At 43.6% G+C, this 22096-nt stretch overlaps 1 protein-coding gene across 2 annotated transcripts in view; it reads left to right on the forward strand.

Annotated features, from left to right (window-relative positions):
- FOXN4 (forkhead box N4) overlaps positions 1-22096 on the forward strand; it is a 50507-nt gene that overhangs the window by 22638 nt on the left and 5773 nt on the right. For both annotated transcript variants that reach the window (XM_073629807.1, XM_073629817.1), the window contains exons 3-9: positions 7798-7961; positions 8050-8150; positions 8232-8342; positions 10312-10436; positions 10534-10630; positions 12549-12756; positions 13411-13794. In XM_073629807.1, the coding sequence (XP_073485908.1) occupies positions 7798-7961; positions 8050-8150; positions 8232-8342; positions 10312-10436; positions 10534-10630; positions 12549-12756; positions 13411-13794 (1190 nt within the window). The remainder of the gene's footprint in view (positions 1-7797; positions 7962-8049; positions 8151-8231; positions 8343-10311; positions 10437-10533; positions 10631-12548; positions 12757-13410; positions 13795-22096) is intronic.

Consider the following 22096-nt stretch of genomic DNA (forward strand, 5'->3'; position numbering starts at 1 on the left):
CAAAATCCTGCAAATACATCACAAACTGGCAAGTGATAAGATACATAACACCCCTCAACGTACTCTACTCTGCTTGATCTCTGGTTCCTTACAAAAAAATCAAACCTCTGCAAGAACTATTATCTCTGAAAACGGGTGACAACCCACTACTCCCTTGTTAACGGATTGGGCGGGTGCGCTAGATGCCAGCTGTGAAATGGAAATAATGGACTGTGTGGTCTCATTTCAGACTATCTCTGAATTCACGACATACCTTTAATGAATGTCCTATAGATAGTGAGGTTCACTCATCTTAAGCCAGCCAGTATGGGTAGATTCCAGGTGTTGTTCGGCTCTGAATGAGCTTATCTATAGTTGCTAATCTTTGTCTTAAATTTTTTATTTATTTTTAGTTTATTTTTTTTTCTTCATTCCCTCCCCCCCCCCCTTGCCACATTGATCTTCTTCCCTCCTTAATTCCTCCTTCTCCCATATTATATAAAAATGGTGTTTTTTTCCTTTTGACTTTCATCCTATTTTCTGCCTCTTGAGTTGTTATATGAATCTAGATATGAATCTAAGTATAACCACATAGGGCAGTGATGGCGAACCTTGGCATCCCAGATGCTTTGGAACAACATTTCCCATGATGCTCAACTACACTGCAGAGCGCCTGAGCATCATGGGAAATTTAGTTCCAAAACATCTGGGGCGCCATGGTTTGCCATCATTGACATATGGGGATACCTGCTTCACTAGCAAACAAACATCCCCCATGTGCAATTGTTTTACTGCCCTCTCACAGCTGAGTAGGCCTAGCCTGTTGTTTATATACAGGTTACGGTTTGATATCTGTGCTAGAGACACATTACTGTATGTTACATCTATGATGCATAAATTGTTATCCCCTCTTTTATGGGAAAATTATGCCTTATTTTTCCTGTGTTCATTGTTTCCTTTCATGTGTAGCTTACATGATTACTTTTATGTGAATAATTCATCAGTGTCATTTATTTGTCTGATGAAAAACATAATAAATTGAGTTCAAAACAAGATGATATTTGAAAATGAAGAATGGGAGCCTTAATTATATGTATTGGTACCCACATCCCCAACGTGTGTGTGTGCATATTATTTATATTATTATTATAATATAGGATTTATATAGCGCCAACAGTTTGCACGGCACTTTACAATATAAAGGGAGACAATGCGATACAAGAGGGTTAGGATATATATTATATAAATATATATCTCATATTGGATCTATGTGAAAATAATAAATGTGATTGTTATATTACTGGACTTCATTTTAGTAGTATAGTGAAAGTAAAGTGGCACATTTCAGAAGCTGTAGAATATGACTAGTTCATATAGAGATAAGAAGCATAACAGATCAAACTAGGGGCAATAATTCCACATGTTTGGTAATTATTGCTTCTGACAGTCCAAATAACTTGTTCTTGCCCTATAAGGTAGCCCTAAGGCTACTTTCAAACTGAGGCACTTTACAGGCATTTAAGCGCTAAAAATAGCGCTTTACAAGCGCCTCTCCTGTCACACCAGTGTGAAAGCCCAAGCGGTGCGCTTGCGGGACGTTAAAAAAGTCCTGCAAGCAGCATCTTTGGGACGCTTTAGGAGCGGTGTTTACACTAGGCAGCGCCACCGAAGTGCCTGCAAAGCGATGGGCAGCGCCGCTGAAGTGCCTGCAAAGCGATTCGGCAGCAGCGCTTTGCGGGCGCTATTAACCCCTTCATCGGCCGCTAGCGGGGGTTAAAAGTGCCCCGCTATTGGCCGAAAAGCACGCTAAAATTATGGTAAAGCGCCACTAAAAATAGCGGCGCTTTACTGCCAACGCCCCGCCCCAGTGCGAAAGTGCCTAAAGAATCTTTGAAGCCATTGTGACTTCTCCCAGTTAGATTACTGACTCATGCACAGTAACCCCCGGTTCACACCGAATGCGGTTTTGAAATCGCACTTTAGCGCAATTTCAAAGCCTGCTGGTCAATGCGATTTCATGTGCGGCTTGCCTATATCTGTGCAATTTCATGCACAGATGTGAATGCAATTTGCAAATGTAATCGCCAAAAATAGTGCAAGAGCCTTTTCAAAGTTGATGCAAGACGGAGTCGCACCTTTTTGAATGGTTCCATAGCCAGAAATAGGGTGTGACTTGTCATGCAACTTGTTAAATTTGATCTGTCAAATCACATGACAAGTCACAACGGTGTGAACGGGGGGCTAAAATAATTACCGTATATACTCGAGTATAAGCCGAGGTTTTCAGCACATTTTTTTGTGCTGAAAATGCCCCCCTCGGCTTATACTCGAGTCAAGCACTTTTCTGGTGCAAAGAATGATATTTTCCGAACCGACTTTGGGGCCCCATATCTCTGGACCACTTGGTGCTAGGAACCCCAAATTTGGTGTGCAAACCCACATATCCAAAGCTGAGGTTCCTAGCACCAAGTGGCCCTGAGATATGGGGCCCCAAAGTCGGTTTGGAAAATGTCATTTTCTGCTGCAGAAAAGTGCTTGACATTTTCCGAACTGATTTTGGGGCCCCGTATCTCTGGGCCACTTGGTGCTAGGAACCCCAGCTTTGGATATGTTATAGAGCCAGTTACACTGGGTTTTCACACCAAATTTGGGGTTCCTAGCACCAAGTGGCCCCAAGATATGGGGCCCCAAAGTCGAGCAACTGTGTCCATCTGCAGCAATGTCATTTCGGGACCCTTTCGGTCCAGAGACCCCAAATTTTGGCTGCAGCTAGGGGGCATCTAGGAACCCTTAACTACCGAGTTTGAAGTTCGGGGGACCTATGGCTGCAAATGGGGACAGTGAGGCATGCAAATGGGCATTGTTGACCCTCTTTTCCACTTACAGCGCATTTCTCACCCTAGGCTTATACTCGAGTCAATAAGTTTTCTCAGTTTTTTGTGGTAAAATTAGGTGCTTCGGCTTATATTCGGGTCGGCTTATAGTCGAGTATATACGGTATTCCAATTTCTTTAGGAAAAGATAATCACATGATTGTTGGCAGCAGCACCCTGGGTAAATTTCTGGAACCAACTGTAAGCCTCTACGTCCCCTAAATGGCCTGATTATTTTGTATAAATGCTTACATTTGGTTGTATTTCTAGAACTGGGTTATTTGTTAACTGGCTATTTAGCTACAAAAACTGCTAGTAGACCCCTACCTGTATTTAACTGATGAGTTTCTAGCTGCCAGCAAAAAATAATATAAGTGTGGGAATCGCCTCAGAACCCTTATTGTACCCTAGCTAGATCTCAGTGAGGGAAGCCAGTACATTGCTATATTTGATTTGCACATGTATGTTCTATAGCACTGAAAATTTACACCGTGCTTTACATACTGTACTTTCACATCAGCCCCTGCTCTCAAGGATCCTACAATCTAAGGTCCCTATATCACATACATACTTACATACACATACTAGAGCCAGTTTAGATGGGAATCAAATAACCTACCAGAATGTTACCAGCAATGAAATGTAAGCCCATAGCAACTAACCAGATTTTATTTAATAAACTCAGATTAGTAAACTTGTAATTCTAATTGGTTGCTGATGGTTACTTCAATTTGTACATTTATTTATTATTCTAAATGTTGAGTTGAGTCAGTATAGATATATGCCCCAGCATAGAAAAGCTGTAGGATCTATTGAACAATACACTGTCCCCTGGCTTCTCCTGATATACGTGTCACTTTTCCCTATAGAGAGTATGTAACAAATACAAACAATACAATTCTTATCATCAGTTGAGCATTACAGAATGACTGAATGGTTAACCAAACCTGCAACCCAGCTGATATGAGCAGCATATTGGTATAATGAGATTATAGCAGCGGTAGTGAAAAAAAGCAGCTTTATTAAGTAACATTTTGTGATCCTGTGAGCTCTATAGTGAGCATTGCCCTGTTATATGTTAACACAATGTTTGATAGTGCTTTACAGGCCTGGAAGGAGGTTTGCCACATGACAGGAGGTATTCGCACAGGGTTTTGACTCTTCACACCACTCATCCGACCTTTCGATTCAAAATAAGAAAAATCACGAGCTCCCTCTTTCAGGCCAGTAGGCACCAGGCGGGTGGCAGATGGCACGTTTTTGTGCGTTACTTGTCTGCTGTCATTCAGCTAGATTAATGCAGGGTCTGTAGAGAGGGGTAAAGAAGAGGGGGAGGATGATGAAAAAGAGAAACAATTAACCTAAAAACAAAACAATAGAGACACGTGTCAGTCGGCTCTAGCCGTTTGTGGACACAATGGGCAATCATTCAATAACAGAACCAACTGTTGCAAAGCAGCCAGGCCTGCCCAGCTTTCAAATGATGTTGTTTGATCTAGTTTGTTTATGATTCAGCCAATGAGAGAGCAGGAATAAAGGTCAGCCGTGTCCTCTCGCTCACACTACAGCCTTTTTATACTGCAAAATTGCAAAGGGATATTATGTCCTGGAACAGAGAACACTCATGCTACAAAACCACTTTCCCTGATGACTGATCACAATCCAATCTAAAATCTTCAGGCTGGCACTACATGACCTGGAGGAGGCAGGGAGAGGGTAGAAGATGTGTTTTAGCTCAATACATTACTATTCTGATTGAATAGCTATATGCTCTTTTTAACAATGTAATTCTGTATGTTTTAATGACTCACATTTGAATTAAAGACAGCTATAGACCAGAATTCAATGCTTCATAGCAAATACCTGTAAAATTGATCATGTAAAAATGCTCAGGTGTGTTTTATTGATTTATGATGAATCCGTATACTATAAAATTTGTCCAGTCATGTTCTATAACTCACATTAACATCTGTTTATCAATCATTTGTATTGAAAGTGTAATGCTAAAAGAACACAAAAAAAAAAAATCTAAACTATAGATTGTAAATGAGGATTGTGTTCCATGTTTCCTTATACTGTTTGAAACAATACACTGTTGATGCATTCTCAAGACAATTATTATTAACAGAGATCAACAGTATATTGATGCAATTATAGAGCAACAGCCATTCTGGTAGTAGAAAAGAGGCTAATTAATACACATACAGAAAATCATTTAAATATGTATAGCACGGTTATATAGCAAAAAGAAGAAGAAATAGGACAGAGAGCCCTGCCTTGTGTAACCTTCCATGTAAAATTGAGCTGAGAGAATAGAAAGCCACAGCAGCAGGGATCTTGAACTTTAGTTTTTAGATCAGGTTGAAGCAGTTTCCAAGAGACGGTGAACAAAATAACCCACTAGTATTGTGAAATATTAATAAAAATATGCTTGTGATATATGACAAGCAAATGACTACTTGACATTCTCAGATAGATATATTATATATATATATATATATATATATATATATATATATATATATATATATATATATATATATACACACACAGGGCCTTGAAGAAGTATTCATATCCCTTCATACATCCTTTTTCTGTTTTTATTTTGGATGTAAACGTGAAGGATTAGAGGTAGTCTGATGTACAGTGCCTTGAAAAAGTATTCATACCCCTCGAAATTTTCCACATTTTATCAGGTTACAACCAGAAATGTAAATGTATTTTTTGGAATTTTATGTGATAGACCAAACACAAAGTGGCACATAATTGTGGAGTGGAAGGAAAATGATAAATGGTTTTCAACATTTTTTACAAATAAATATGTGAAAAGTGTGGCGTGCATTTGTCTTCAGCCCCCTTTACTCTGATACCCCTAACTAAAATCTAGTGGAACCAATTGCTTTCAGAAGTCACCTAATTGGTAAATAGAGTACACCTGTGTGTAATTTAATCTCAGTATAAACGCAGCTGTTCTGTGAAGCCCTCAGAAGTTTTTTAGAGAATCTTAGTGAAGAAACAGCATCATGAAGGCCAGGGAACACACCAGACAGGTCAGGGATAAAGTTTAATGCAGAGTTAGGTTATAAAAAAATATCCCAAGCTTTGAACGTTTCACGGAGCACTGTTCAATCCATCATCTGAAAATGGAAAGAGTATGGCACAACTGCAAACCTACCAAGACATGGTCGTCCACCTAAATCAAAAGGCCGGGCAAGGAGAGCATTAATCAGAGAAGCAGCCAAGAGGCCCATGGTAACTCTGGAGGAGCTGCAGAGATCCACAGCTCAGGTGGGAGAATCTGTCCACAGGACAACTATTATTCATGCTCTCTACAAATCTGGCTTTTATGGAAGAGTGGCAAGACAAAAGCCATTGTTGAAAGAAAGCCATAAGAAGTCCCATTTGCGAGAAGCCATGTGGGGGACACAGTAAACATGGAAGAAGGTGCTCTGGTCAAATGAGAGCAAAATTGAACTTTTTGGCCTAAAAGCAAAATGCTATGTGTGGTGGAAAACTAACACTGCACATCACCATGAACATATCATCTCCACCATGAAACATGTTGGTGGAAGCATCATGTTGTGGAGATGCTTTTCTTCAGCAGGGACAGGGAAGCTGGTGAGAGTTGATATTTACCAAATATTGTTACATATCTGAGTGCGGATCCCCCCTTACATCAGGGTCCCCAGAGGGCCCCCTTACATCAGGGTCCCCAGAGAGCCCCCCTTACTTTAGGGTCCCCAGAGAGGCCTTCCTTACATCAGGGTCCCCAGAGAGCCCCCCTCTTACATCAGGGTCCCCAGACAGCTGCCCCCCCCTTCCAGAGGTTCCCCTGTACCTGGCTGGTCTCCGCTGTGCACCTTCAACCCCCAGCTCATCTTTGGGAACCCCCCCACATGGGGGGAGGTGGGAGGCAGCGATTGGCAGCTCTGTGGTGCTTGTGAGTCGTGGGATCTCCCTGGGGCTTGTAGTTCTCTTCCCGACTGTATACAGTGGAGAGGGGAGGGGCCTCTGACCCGACCAGGTATCAGCAAGAGTGTAGAAGCAGAGCCGACTCACTTGTAAACTGAGTGATGCAGATACATGCCCGGATCAGAGGCCCCTCCCCTCTCCACTGTATACAGTCGGGAAGAGAACTACAAGACCCAGGGAGATCCCACGGCTCATGGGCACTATAGAGCTGCCGATCGCCGCCTCCCATCTCCCCCCACTGCATTCTAAATTGACAGCCAGAGGTGCAGGGGGAGGTGCCAGGTCTTGGGCCCCCCCCCCACAGTGGCAGAACACCAGGGCCCAGTCGCAAGTGTGACTGCTGCGACCCTGAAAGTTCCGCCACTGGGAAGATGGATGGAGCCAAATACAGGGCAGTCTTAGAAGAAAACCTGTTAGAGTCTGCAAAAGACTTGAGACTGGGGCAGAGGTTCACCTTCCAGCAGGACAACGACCCTAAACATACAGCCAGAGCTACAATGGAATGGTTTAAATAAAAGCATATTCATGTATTAGAATGGCCCAGTCAAAGCCCAGACCTAAATCCAATTGAGAATCTGTGGCAAGACTTGAAAATTCCTGTTCACAGACGCTCTCCATCCAATCTGACAGAGCTTGAGCTATTTTGCAAAGAAGAATGGGCAAACATTTCACTCTAGATGTGCAAAGCTGGTAGAGACATCCCCAAAAAAGACTTGCAGCTGTAATTGCAGAGAAATGTGGTTCTACAAATTATTGACTCAGGGGGGCTGAATACAAATGCACGCCACACTTTTCACATATCTATTTGTAAAAAATGTTGAAAACCATTTATCATTTTCCTTCCACTTCACAATTATGTGCCACTTTTTTTTCTCAAGGCACTGTATATATACATATATATATATATTTTTTTTTTTTTCTAAACATGGATTGGTTTCATTTCAAATATTTTTATTTCCCTTTTATTCTCAAGACTTACAGCTTCAGACGCTTCACAAATGCGAAATGATGACCTTCCTAACGACTTACAGTCTTTGTCATGGCTGACTTCTGTGGATGTACCCAGGTTACAGCAGATGACTGGTAACAGGATGGAGTACAGTCATCCTTCACAGAACTCGGTCATACAGCAATCAGGTATATGAAGTGTCACACTAGTAAAATCTGATCCAGCTGTGTTAAATGATGCCTGTTATGTGACCTGTTGCTTTTTTCTTATACGTAGGTCAGCTGGCCAGCACAGTGCCCGGACAAATGATTCATATACCTGTCAGCTTGCAGCAAAGCATTCTTGGTCTTAATACCATGAGTTCACATGGATCCAGTGTAAGTGGTAATATGTTGCAACTGCATCATAGCAAATTTGATTTGTATATACACAGTTATTTATATTTTATTCTTCATTAGATGAGCCAATTCAATTTGAGTGGACATCTGTCTCCTGGTATTCAATCCCAACAGCCTCTGTATCAGCCCCATTCTCAACAAATCTATGCACTGTCTCAGGCTCCTCAGCAGGTGAGTTGTTTTATTTGTAATAATTTATGATTGCCCATTAAACAGAATCTGTCAGGACTATAATGTGGAAGCTCTCGCTGATGCTTTTGAAGGTGTGTAGCAGTGGTCTCCAAATTGTGGCCCGGGGGCCAGATGCGGCCCTTTGCTTGCCTATATTCGGCACTATAGGTACTATTCCTGCCTCTGATACAAGGCACGTTTCCCCCCACTGACACCAGCAATGGGGCACCATTCCTCCCACTAATGCCAATGGCATTTACTCCCAGGGCATTTTCTACTCACACTGGCCACAGCCCGGCCCCCTTGAAGTCTAAAGGACAGTAAACTGGGCCATTGTTTTGAAAGTTTGGAGACCCCTGGTGTATAGTCTTGCACTGTCATCTTTATCTGTGCTTCATTACACTTAGGCTGCTTTCACACTGAGGCGCTTTACAGGCGCTATATCGTTAAAAATAGCGCTTGTAAAGCGCCTCTCCTCTCACTTCAGTGTGAAAGCCAGAGTGCTTTCACACTGGAGTGGTGCACTGGCAAGACACCAAAAAAAGTCCTGCAAGCCGCATCTTTGCAGCGCTGTAGTAGCGGTGTATACACCACTCCTAAAGCGCCCCTGCCCATTGAAATCAATGGGCAGCGCTGGCATTAGCGGGCAGTTTTAACGCTTTTTCGGCCGCTAGCGGGGGTTAAAAGCGCCCTGCTAGCGGCTGAAAACCTCTGCAAAAATTACGGTAAAGCGCCGCTAAAAATAGTGGCGCTTTACCGCCGACGCCCCAGTGTGAAAGTAGCCTTAAGGAATTACTGACCCAGAATTAGCATATGTTGATCAGGTGTCCCAACACCTGATATGCATGTTTGATCTAGGTCATTAAAGTGGGAGTCCGGCGACCAATCTTTTTTTTTTTTTTTTTTTAGGTCATTGAGACACTTTGCTAATCCCAAAATAATACTCACAGTTTGGGTGTAATATTTCCACCTCTGTCTGTTTTTGTACTGAAGAATAACTTTAAAAATGTGATGCTGGCTGTTTCCATCTTGCTTGTGGGCATGTGAAGCCCACAAGCATTGATTTCCTGGATGCGGTGAATGCTGTTCATTCACAGCTTGTTCACAAGCATGATCATTGTTCCCGCACTGAATCTTGGGAAGCCTGACACTAAGCTCCCAGGAGACAGTGCGGCGCCGGGGAAAGGCAATAAACACGCCTACTCCCATGGGAGGAGAGACAGGAAGTGCCACAATAAAGTACAATATAAAGGTAATTACAGCGATAAAAAATTTTTCCGTGCAGCATTTGAACATCTATGCAATTAATTGAAGGAGTTAAGATTAAGTTAAAAATTTGAGTGGAACCCCGCTTTAACTCACCAAGAAGTGAAGCATGAATCAGGATGACAGCCCTGAGGTTTGCACACCCAAAAATAAAACAGCAATGGCAGCCCCAATATTCCAGTCCTGCCAGCTACCATTTAATGAACTTCCAGACCCTGTGAAAGACCCCACTTCACCTATAGCGTACACATTGCAGTCTTGACTTATTTCAGCACAGATCAGAACTGGCTAAATATTTCCTGTCTGCCCAGCTGGCATGTAGTTAATACCTTTTCTAAAAGAGCCCGTTCACATCTATGAGTTTTAATGCAAGTTAGGGCATGAAACGCTTTTTGTATTCTATTATTTTTAATAGTGCTAGTTCACATCCGTGCAGTGTGTTGAAATGCTTTTGGGTAAAAAGGGTTCACGTTTGTTTTCTGATGCATCATTGTGCATTAAAGGGAATATTTAAGGGAATGACAGCACATGCCAATCCTAGCAGATTTATAGGTGGCTTTGCTCACCAAGTTTCATTAATATATTATTTAGGTTATAAACTACATACTTTATTTTATAAAGGACTTTAATATATCAGTAGTATAAAATGTATATTCGTCAAAAGCTAACTTATTGTATAAAATTTTTGCCATTTTTGTCCTAGTGTTCTCCTGGGACAATGTTTAATAGCTCCTACAGGCCACAGCCGTATGCTCAGGCACGCCTGACAGCTCATGCTACACAAGATCTGCACCCTAAAAACTACCCAAAGCCTATCTATTCATACAGGTAAGTGAATTTCTCATTGAAGGTTATTATGCATTGTCATAAGTTTGTACGCCATTGATGTGTTTTCTTATTGCTTCTTATTGCTTTTACGTAACAGTTGCCTTATTGCAATGGCCTTAAAAAACAGCAAAACTGGCAGCCTGCCTGTGAGTGAAATCTACAGTTTCATGAAGGAACACTTTCCATATTTTAAGGTATGGCAGTCTAGCTGTCTAACAGTGGTTTCAGAAGTTTGTTCATGTTTTCTAATCAGTCTGTTGTTTAACGCTTTTATGCCTCAGGCTCGGTTCACACTGGAACCCGCTGCAGATCGCACAGGAGCGCTGTGCGTCCCTGTTCCCTGTTTCAGGGCCGATTCTATGCCTGAATTTGGCCCTGAAACGGAGCCAAAGATGCACAGCGTTTCTGTGCAGTGCGCTCCGCAGTCGCAACGGAGATATGTGAACTGGCTCCATAGGGAGCCAGTCACATTCTCCTGCTATGCAAATTAGATGCGGGGAAACCCGCATCTAATTCGCATGGGTGTGAACCCGGCCTAAGCCTATTTCCGAATTTGTTGCTTACAAGTTAAAATCTGTATTTATTGCTAGAAAATTACCTAGAACCCCCAAACATATACATTTTTTAGCAGAGATCCTAGAGAATAAAATGGCGATCGTTGCAAATTTTTTATGTCACACGGTATTTGCGCAGTGGTCTTTCAAGCGCAATTTTTTGGGAAAAAAGATACTTTCAAGAATCAAAAAAAAAACCAAAACAGTAAAGTTAGCCAAATTTTTTTGTATAATATGAAAGATGATGTTACGCCGAGTAAATAGATACCTAACATGTCATGCTTTGAAATTGCGCACACTCGTGGAATGGCGGCAAACTACGGTACTTAAAAATCTCCATGGGCAACGGTTTAAACATTTCTACTGGTTACCAGTTTAGAGTTACAGAGGAGGTCTAGTGCTAGAAATATTGCTCTCACTCTAACAATCGTGGCAATACCTCACATATGTGGTTTGAACGCCGTTTACATTTGTGGGCCCGACTTACATATGCGTTCCCTTCTGCGCCCAAGCATAGTTAGACGGGGTGCTTTAATTTTTTTTTTTTTTATTAAATTTTTTAATTTTTACACTGTTTTTTTAAAATAAAATTCTGATCATTTTTATTGCTATCACAAGGAATGTAAACATCCCTTGTGACAGTAATAGTCAGTGACATATACTTTATGGAGGGATCTGGGGACCCCAAATCCCTCCTTTGCACTTAAAAGTATTCAAAACACCAAAATCAGCGTTTTGGAATACTAGGGATTTTTAAAAATCAACTTCATTGGCAGCCAAATAAACCGGAAGTGATGTCATGATATCACTTCCGGGTTACTAGATAGGAGACCCGATCAGAGCCGATTCTGGCTTCATTCGGGTCTTCGGCCAGCCATCGGACATGTCAGCTGGCTGCTCGAGCCTCCCAGTGGGGCGGGAGAGCCGCCGAAAGAGGCAGGAGGGGGAGTTCCCTCCCGCTCCTTAGGATAACAGCCTAGTCGCTTTTTAGCCGCATTGGTTGTTATCACTAAAAAGCCAACCGTTGGCTCTAAAAAACGCTATCTGGGTGATGCACTTCACTGGGTATATGTAAGGGTTTAAATTCACTTTAAGGCCTCCTGTCATTGTTAAAACCGAAGATATTTATTTTCGTGATTTTGTCAGACAGCATTTATTTGAATTTAGCATAATGTCCCATTTTTACAAAAATCACACTATTTTATCAATTTAATTTTTGTTACTTGTATTAAATTAAAAATGGTATAATGAAAGTGTTCACATAAGTATCTTTTTCATTAAAAACTGGAATTTTATTTCAATATGTAAATCCAACACAAGTATGAATTAATGGGTCTGAAAAATACTTGTTCTCTGCATAACAACCAATCAGTTTTTCAAAGACAGACATTACAGTATTTCATTTAAATAGGTTATTAGCAACACTAAGTAGGTGGTAGAGGCTTTAGTTTAAATTCCTGTTCTTGGTTGGTATATGATTTAACTTTTTTGAATGTTGCTATTTGCAATGAATAAGTAAGTCACAGTTTTAACAACTATCTATTGTACCTCATTTCAGACAGCCCCAGACGGCTGGAAAAACTCAGTTCGGCACAATCTGTCCCTTAACAAATGCTTTGAAAAGGTGGAGAACAAGCTGAGTGGATCCTCCCGCAAGGGATGCCTCTGGGCATTAAATCCAGCTAAAATTGACAAAATGGAAGAGGAGATGCAGAAGTGGAAGAGGAAAGATCTGCCAGCAATTCGTAGGAGTATGGCTAACCCAGGTGAGAACTTACAAAGCAGGTCAATTGGATAGAATTGGTTTACTGAATTCTTTTAATGTATTAGTGTAATGCAGTCAATCTGTATATACAGTAATAAATATGCCCCTTTCATTTTTTTTATCAGCTAAGTTCTGCAGCAAGAGTTAAAAAAAATAACAAGTGTCCGCAGGACTGTAGCTGTCACATACAGGTTCTCCTGTGGTCCAACACACCCCCTGAACACTGCTCTAATCAACATGGCTCTACTCCCTTGGGGCAGTGTTTGGGGGGGGGGGTCAAAGAGTTGGGCTTTTGTGACCTTCATATTTCTGTAAGCACACTAGCACAGGTTTTAACTCTCGCTGAAACACTTAGCAGATAAAAATAAAAAAAGATATAAGAATGTTCAATTGAGCTTTAAATACAGTATAATAGTGAACAGCATTATAGTGTGATGCCAAAGGATCTATTTGCAAACATGCATGTTCGCTTTGCGCAAATGTGCATGTTTGTTCTTATAAAGAGAGGGATTATTCAATATATATCCCATGTGCCAGACTCTCAGTAGAAAACAAAAGCTGTTTTTGTTTGCAATCAGTCTACTAAAAAGTACAAATTCGTTTGTTTTAAAGTTTGCCTATGTACCCTGACAACAAAGTTTTCCCTTATTTGTAGATGAACTGGATAAACTGATTATGGACAGACCTGAAAACTGCAAAGCTCCATCTAAGCTGACAGCCTCAGAAACACCAACAATGACAAATGTTGGGAGCATTCCTGGAAGAGTGCCTATTACTCAGTTACAACCCCAGCCAGTCATGACATTATCCTTACAGTCCATACCTTTACATCATCAAATTCAGACTCAGGCAAGAATAGCATCAAGTTCTCCTGCTCCAGCCCAAAGTCCTCCACTCCACATGCTACCACAGATGACACATAGCCCACTGCACCAGCACATAATAGGCAGAGGTTCATCTGACTTCCTCGGCTTTACCTCAGACGTGAACACAGAGGTGGACTCACTTGACCCCAGCATTATGGATTTTGCTTTACAAGGTAGGATAACAGTGTGAAAAGATTGTAAAGATAGACAGAAATGTTATTTCCAATGACTTTAATAACGTTTAAAGGAAATCTATATTCACACCATACACTTCAGTTTTAAATCAAAGTTAACTTTTATTTAGCATAAAAGAAAATTTATAAACACACGGGTAATCAGTGCAACATGCACTACATTTGCGGATTAATCCATTTGACATACATGAGTAATGATACAGTTATAGCTTTGTACAGCTGACATCTACAGTATGTTGGCTTTAGGAGTTAAACAGAAGGCATTTATATACACAGGGGCATAATAAGTAGTTGGATTTTGAACATGAGAAGGGGAAAGAGGAGAAATTCAATTTTGGAGTCATAAGAGCATACCGCAATCCCTCTCCCCCCCCACGCACATATATATAAAAAGAGGAAAAAGAAATTCTAAATAAAACATTAATTTAAATTCCTGCGTCACAAGTGGAGGTATCTTCGAGCCATCTGTCCCAGATTTTGTAGTATTTGTCGGGGCAACCCCTGTGAATGTACAGCACCTTTTTGTAGGGAAGAGTTATGTTAACTGCTCTGATCCATTTCCGCAGTGTGGGAGGGGTGCCCCTCAGCCATGTTCTAGCAATCATTAGCCTGGCAAGAAACAGTGTCTTCTGTAGGAAAGTGTTTAGGTATTTCTCACTCTCTGGGAGTGAAAGGAGACCCAACACACACTGACAGGGGCAGAGGGACAGCGGAGAGCCCATGCGGTCGTGCAGGAACTTCACCACCTGTGACCAAAACCCCTGTATGGAGGGACAAGCCCACAGTAAGTGAAAGAAAGAGGCCGCATGGTGACCACAGTCTGGGCAGTTGGAATCATGGTCGCGTATATATTTGGATATGCGAGCCGGGGTCAGGTATGATCTGTGAAGGACGTATAGATGGGACAAGCGGTCAGAGAGTTTTGGGGAGACAGTTTTACAGTTGTTGAGGGCCTCCTCCCAGTCCTCGTCCGTCAGAACGCCAAGGTCCGACTCCCAACGCAACCTCAGTTGCTGCGTGATGGTGTCGGCCGCCGGCCGCATAAGGTATATGTATATTTGGGAGATCAATTTCTTGGGGTCGTCTCCCAGGACTATGTCCACCAATAGTGGGACCTCAAGGAAGGGGACAGGGCTCCCAAGCTGTGTATTTAGTGCGTGCTGCAGCTGGAGGTAGCGAAAAAACATGTGATTTGGCAAATCAAAGCTTTCTTTAAGTGTTTGAAATGGTTTAACCGACCCGTTGGCCACAACCTGTGACAGATAGATAACACCTTTGGCAATCCATAGGCTGTAATCAGGGACTGTGGCAAGTTCAGGCAGAGCGGGGTTATCCCATAAGGGAGTTTGGGAGTGGGGAGAGGGTGCTTGGCCCAGTCGCATGGCTGTTTTCCATATTTTACTGTGGTGTGATAGCATGTGCCTCTTGCCGCTACCATGTGACAGTCCCCGGGGTACACAGAATAGGATCTGAAAGGGGTGGGTTACTTGGCTGTGAAATTGTGAGCAGACCATGTGAGAGTAGCGTGTTCTGTCAGCGTGATTGAAGTGGAAGAAGTGAGATAGTTGGGATGCTATATAGTACGTGTATAAGTCAGGAAGCGCTGTGCCTCCCAGCTCAGTCGGGCATTTTAGAACCTTCATGGATAATTTATGGCGGGATGAGCCCCATATAAAGGAGTTAAGGATGGATTCCATCGATTTAAAAATACGCAGAGGAAGGGATATTGGGGCCTGCCAAAAGATATATAGCAGCTTGGGAAGGAGGACCATTTTCACTAGACTAATACGACCCATGACCCCAAGAGGGAGTCTGGACCATACTTGTGTTTTGGTTTTAAGTATGTTAAACAGTGGTTCAATGTTGAGAGTGATAAAATCAGAACGATATCGGGAGATATGGATACCCAAATATTTAATAGTACTTGCCCTTACCAAAGGGAGGGTAGCTTGGTCTGCCGTAGGGGCGCCCATATCGAGTGGGAGAATTTGAGATTTAGTCCAGTTTATCTGGAGCCCTGAAAACGCCCCGAACTCTGTGATGATACGAAGAGCGGTCTGGAGTGAGGGGCCTGAGTCGGAAAGGTAAAGGAGCATGTCGTCGGCGTATAGGCTTATTACCTCCGTCATCTGACCGCAGCGAAGGCCCCTGATGCCTGGTTGACATTGAAGAGCTATCGCAAGGGGCTCCACAGCGAGGGCATAGAGCATGGGTGAAATTGGGCAGCCCTGACGCGTACCGCGAGAGAGTGAAAAAGAGGGGGAGATCCTACCATTTACTTGTATGCGCGCCGTGGGGGTCTGATATAGGAGTTGGAGCCATTTTATAAATTTTGGTCCAAAGCCAAATCTTTTGAGGCGTTCCCATAAATAGTTCCACTCTACTGAGTCGAACGCTTTAGCAGCGTCTAGGCTGACCACTACTCTAGTGCATATATCTGTGTGTTGAGCTTAAAGGTTAGTGTGAAGCCGCCTCAGATTGAAGGCTGTATTTTTATTTGGCATAAAGCCGGTCTGATCGGGGTGTATTAGGCTGGATATTACTTTGTTAAGACGCACAGCCAAGATTTTTGCCAGTATCTTAACGTCTAGTTGTAAAAGGGAAATGGGTCTGTATGACTCAGGGAGGAGTGGGTCTTTACCCGGTTTGGGTATAAGGACAATGAGGGCTTCGCCCATGGAAGTTGGGAGGGTGTTTGTGTCGAATATATGGGCATATAGTTTGGAAAGCTTGGGAATTAGGATCTCACTGAATTGTTTGTAAAACAATCAGCCGGGTGTTTTGGATGTGGGGAGTAAAGAAATAGCTTCTGAAATGCATTCCGTAGTAATTGGTGCTTCTAGTTGGGCTATCTGTGGAGATGTCAGTGTAGGGAAATCTATATCCTGTAAAAAGTCTGAAAGTTCTGTCTGGGAGTGTTGGGAGGTAGAAGAGTAGAGAGCAGAGTAAAAAGACCTGAACTTTTCAGCCACCTGATCAGGGTCTGATATTTCGATCCCAGAGGGTGACTGGAGAGAAATCACTACAGGTGGCTTGTGATCTAGGTGGGCCATATATGCGAGGAGCTTACCAGCTCGTTCGCCATGTTTGAAGACACGCTGTTTGGTGAAGAAGATACCTTGTTTGGCCCTTTCAAAGTGTAAGTGATTCGTAAGCCTAGAATGCATTTGTACAAGAGAGGCATTGGCAGCAGTAGGGTTGTCTTGGAAGGCTTGTTCTAGTGTGATTAGATGGTCCTCTGCTTGGCGGAGCAACTGTTTGGAGGTAGCCTTATGGCGATTAATACGTGCGGATAGGATCATACGGACGTGTGCCTTGAAAGCTTCCCATATGGAGCCAACCCATGCAGTTCCATTGTTGATGCGAAAGTATTGTCCCCATTCACACTGGATACCATCCAGGTCAGGGAGAATGGTAAGCCAAAACAGGTTCAGCCTCCACAGCCCTGCAGTGGGGGGGGATGGCAATCTAAGTTTGATCCAATATGGGGAGTGATCAGAGAGCACTCTGGCATCAAGGCCCACGTCCAAAAGGTGTGGAAGTAGGGGGGGGTTAGAAGAATAAAGTCTATACGGGACATAGACGAGCGTGCGGGCGTGAAACAGGAGAAACCTGGTTTAGACGGATGCTTGTGTCTCCAGGTGTCAATGAGGGCAAATTCTGTGAGGAATTTGCCAAATCTAGTGCTGTTGGGTGTTGATGGGGGGAAAGGGGAAGGACTTAGTCTATCTAGATGCGGGTTTATATTAGTGTTAAAGTCCCCCGCCCAGACTGCCGGCACAGTGGGGTAATGAGACATAAAAGCAACTCCCTGCTGTAACATGGCAAATTGAAACGGGGGGGGGGGATGTAAAAGGCCAAGAGAAGGATCTCTAGGCCCCCAACCGTAGCATGCAAGAATAACGTCCGGCCCTGAGGGTCCGATTGCAAGGTATGTAGCTGGAACTGCACTGTTTTGGCAATTGGGATTGCAATCCCGCGGGAAGTGGATGTGTGTGGAGCCTGGTATAACCAGCCTACCCATGGTTTTATAAGGCAGAGTTGTTTCTGACCTGTAAGGTGGGTTTCAACCAGGATAGAAATATCTGCTCGCAGGGATTTAGGGTGCGACAATACCGCAGTTCGTTTGGCCCTCTCACCAAGGCCACGAACGTTCCAAGTTAAAATTTTAAGGGTGGCCATGATATGAAGGGATAGGAAGCAATCGGACCCTCAGTAATCGGTAAGAAGTGCAATATAGGATGTACTTCCTGACACCTTTTCCCCAAAAATAATAAACAAGTGCATTAAATAACAAAGTATTATAGAGTTCAAATGAGGTGCCCCATATCTGTGGTACAGCGTTACGGTAAAAACATAATGACCATGCCCTACTTAGGGGTGTTGTATGTCCAAAAGAGCAGACAAGGACAGCCGATGTCAGCTGTTTAAATTGAGTAGGGTGATGTATGCCACGTGTCGATATAAAGTTCAAAAATACAAAAATAAAAATGCATAAAAAAACTGAAATCAAACTCACTGCATATACTTTGAACCAGCAAGGCAGATTCAACTCACTGCCATCCATCAAATTGGAGAGGGCAGAGGCTGGACAGGGAAACATTTGCGGGTTGGTAACAGTCGGTGGTAGCAAGTAGACCACAGTCTCAAGGTGACCAACTTATTCTGGGGGGACGGTCAAGCTGAAAAGCGCACGGCTGGATAGGAGCGGTTTTCAGTCTCCCGGGTTGCAGGTGCGGACAGGCCGCTTGAGACTCATAGAGGAGATACATAAGTCATAACCGGCAATGTCATTAGATACGGAGAAGTAAGGAGTATGAGGGCCGTAAATCACAACTGGGGGGATTTAAGTAGAGCAAAGTAAGACTCATCATTATAAAGAGCCCCAACTCATGGTTTCCGGTGTTAGCAGGGTAAGTCAGGCGAGTTGTACAAAGTGGTCGATCGGCTTCAGGCAGCCTGAGGCTGCAAAATGTGATGGGCGCATCACGTCGCTCTAGCCAGGAGAGAACAGCCTGCGGGTCCTCGAAAAACTGCACTTTTCCATCGCTCACCACTCGAAGACGTGCTGGAAAGAGCATGGCGTAGGTCAGATGGTGGATACGGAGTTGCCGTTTTGCCTCTGAAAAGCGCGCTCTTTTCTTTTGGACCTCAGCGGAGAAATCCGGGTATACCGCCATGGTTAAGTTGCCCAGGGGGATGTTTCCTCTCTCACGCGTAAGCCGAAGGATCGCATCACGGTCTCGGTAGTTTAAAAACTTGGCTATAAAGGTTCGTGGCGGTGCACCGACAGGAGGAGGTTTTGCAGCAAGGCGGTGGGCGCGCTCCACAACAAAAGTGAAGGAGAAGGCCTCTCTGCCGAAGGTTTTAATGAGCAGGTTTTCCAGATAAGTGGGAGGGTCGGCACCCTCAGCCCTCTCGGGGAGTCCCACAAAGCAGAGATTGCATCTCCTAAGGCGGTTCTCCATGTCATCTTGCCTGGAGAGAACCATGTTCAATTGATGCTGTAGTTGTTCAGTGGTGATCTGTAATGGATGCAGGCCCTCTTCCACGTGATCGACGCGGCGTTCCGTCTCGGTCACCCTCTCACGGAGCTTATGAACATCCTGTCGGATTAGTGAAATGTCTATCTTTACCTCCTCAATCCTGGAGGTGAGAGTAGATTGACAAAGCGATATCGCTTCCAGCACTCTGGCTGTGTCTCCGGATGCCTGATCGTCTGACGAGGGACACTTAGCGGCGCCATCTTCCTCCTCTGGGTCTCGGTCGTCGTGGCGATACTGTGCCAATTTCGCCGCCGCTCCGGATCGCTTTGTAGGAGACATGTCGGGCACAGGGTTGGCTAGTATTTCGGGTCACTCAGGCGTCTTTCAGCGGGGGATACAGCCCCTAGGATCTTAGTTCAGGATATGTCTCAAGCGGAGCTCTCACGCCGCGCGTCCTACCCCATACAGCTCCAGACCACGCCCCCCCATACACTTCAGTTTTAGAACATCGAAAAAGTATGCATAGGGCAGCCCCTTTGGACTTTATAGGCAGAAAAAATCTGGTATAAAGAGTAGGTAATAGGCAACACAGTGCCACTTTTATTGGTACACGATATAGTAGAAAGTATGGACATGTTTTGGAATTGTCGGTATTTATTCCTTCATCAGGGGAGATTCATATTTTGGGTGACATTATTCTTATATAGGAAAATTCAGCAAAGACACGCAAAACAGGATAATGATAAAAGCAATAATGAAGCCCATGATGGCTGGGAAATTTCACATGGAAAACACAGGCGGACAAGTATGGGCCCCTGGACAAGCTTTCAAGCAGACATGCACAAGTAAAGCCCTGATCGCTACACCAGCGAAGGGGATAGTAAAGACTTTCAACAAGCTGGTAAAGACAGTCTCATCACAGCGGCCGTGCTCAGACTGAGGTGGAATTTCCCAGCCATCATGGGCTTCATTATTGCTTTTATCGTTATCCTGTTTTGTATGTCTATACTGAATTTTCCTATATAAGAAATAAAGTCACCCAAAATATAAATCCCGCCTCCCATATAAACACCTTACCTACTCTTTCTACCAGATTTTTTTCTGCCTATAAAGTCCAAGGGGGCTGCCCCATCTGCATCTTCGATGCATACTTTTTCCTGTATTTATAGGATGTTGGCAGTTTGATACACTTGATTCCCAATAATATATATTTTTTTTCAGTTTTAGAACATCAGCATTGCAATAGCTTTACAAACAATATTTACTTTTGACAATCCAATATAAGCAATTCCACCTCCTCTTAGCACCATTGTAGTTCAGAAGGCAGGCTCTTTGAATTCTGTGACACGGCCGTGCCAACTAATAGGGTATAATAAATACATTTCACAAAATTCATGGTAGTAAATGTGTGGGGATTTTCACAAAGTTCACAGTTTTATAGCAGGAGGCTAGAAATAATTGAAATCCAAAGTGGAAATGAATATATGATTTTACATTTTGAACATAGATACGCTTTACTAATAGTCTACTCTAATCTCTAATAGTCTATACTGCTATTGAGAAGGGGAAAACCTAATCAATCCACAGACTAATACTCTTTAAAGTGTGAATTCACTTGTACAGAAAATCTGTAAGGTGACCTTACACTGGACCCTACCCCCCCCCCCCCCAGTCCCGCTGTACCAGTTTCCCATGATCTCCCACTGTCAGGCACCGGGACGCCGGTCTGGTAATTTGAAATCCCCACAGCTTCATCTCCTATCCATATCCTATCCATACCTCTCAGCGTGTATGAACAAGAGGCATTCAAATTGGTCAGCACTGTCACTTGGACGGCAATAACCAATCAGAATCCATCTAGCATGTCCTGTCAGCGCTGCGAGGAGATAAAGCCAGGAAGATTTAAAATCCCCAGACCACCAGACCAGTGAAACAGTGTCCCAGTGCCTGGCAGCAGGGAATAGCGAGGTACTGGTACAGCAGGACGGGGGGGGGGGGGGGGGTGTCCAGTGTAAGGTCACCTTATGGATTTTCTGTAAAGGTGAACTTTCACTTTAAACTTTAAAAAAAACAATCTTTTCAGCGAAAGAAGCTGTCATCTTAGACTGTTTGCAACTGCCATGGTGCTGCACATGTGATCAGTTATGACACCAGCCATTTGATGGTTTGATAGGTTGAGAGTACAAGAAAATGTGTCAGTTGGCAGTCCCGCCATGCCTTGAATGTAACTGTTTTTTGAAACTGTTAAATTGATGAATTTTACCCATAAGAGCCCTTGCACACTGGGGCGGGGGGCGGCGTCGGCGGTAAAACGCCGCTATTATTAGCGGCGTTTTACCGTCGGTATGCGGCCGCTAGCGGGGCGGTTTTACCCCACGCTAGCGGCCGAGAAAGGGTTAAATACCACTGCAAAGCGCCTCTACAGAGGCGCTTTGCCGGCGGTATAGCCGCGCCGTCCCATTGATTTCAATGGGCAGGAGCGGTAAGGGAGCGGTATACACACCGCTCCTTCACCGCTCCGAAGATGCTGCTGGCAGGACTTTTTTTACCATCCTGCCAGCGCATCGCTCCAGTGTGCAAGCCCTCGGGGCCTGCACACTGGATACACAGCAGCGGCACTTTCGGGGCGGTTTGCAGGCGCTATTATTAGCGCAATAGCGCCTGCAAACCGCCCCAGTGTGCAAGGGCTCTAACAACTTACTTCTTGCTGGAGGCTGCCATTTTGCTGAACCTCAGAGCCCCCAAACAGCAGTAAATCATAAAATGGAACTAAAACCATTGATTTAACGGTTTCA

This window comes from Aquarana catesbeiana, linkage group LG01 (genome assembly GCF_042186555.1).
Source record: "Aquarana catesbeiana isolate 2022-GZ linkage group LG01, ASM4218655v1, whole genome shotgun sequence".
Taxonomy (NCBI): Eukaryota; Metazoa; Chordata; class Amphibia; order Anura; family Ranidae; genus Aquarana; species Aquarana catesbeiana.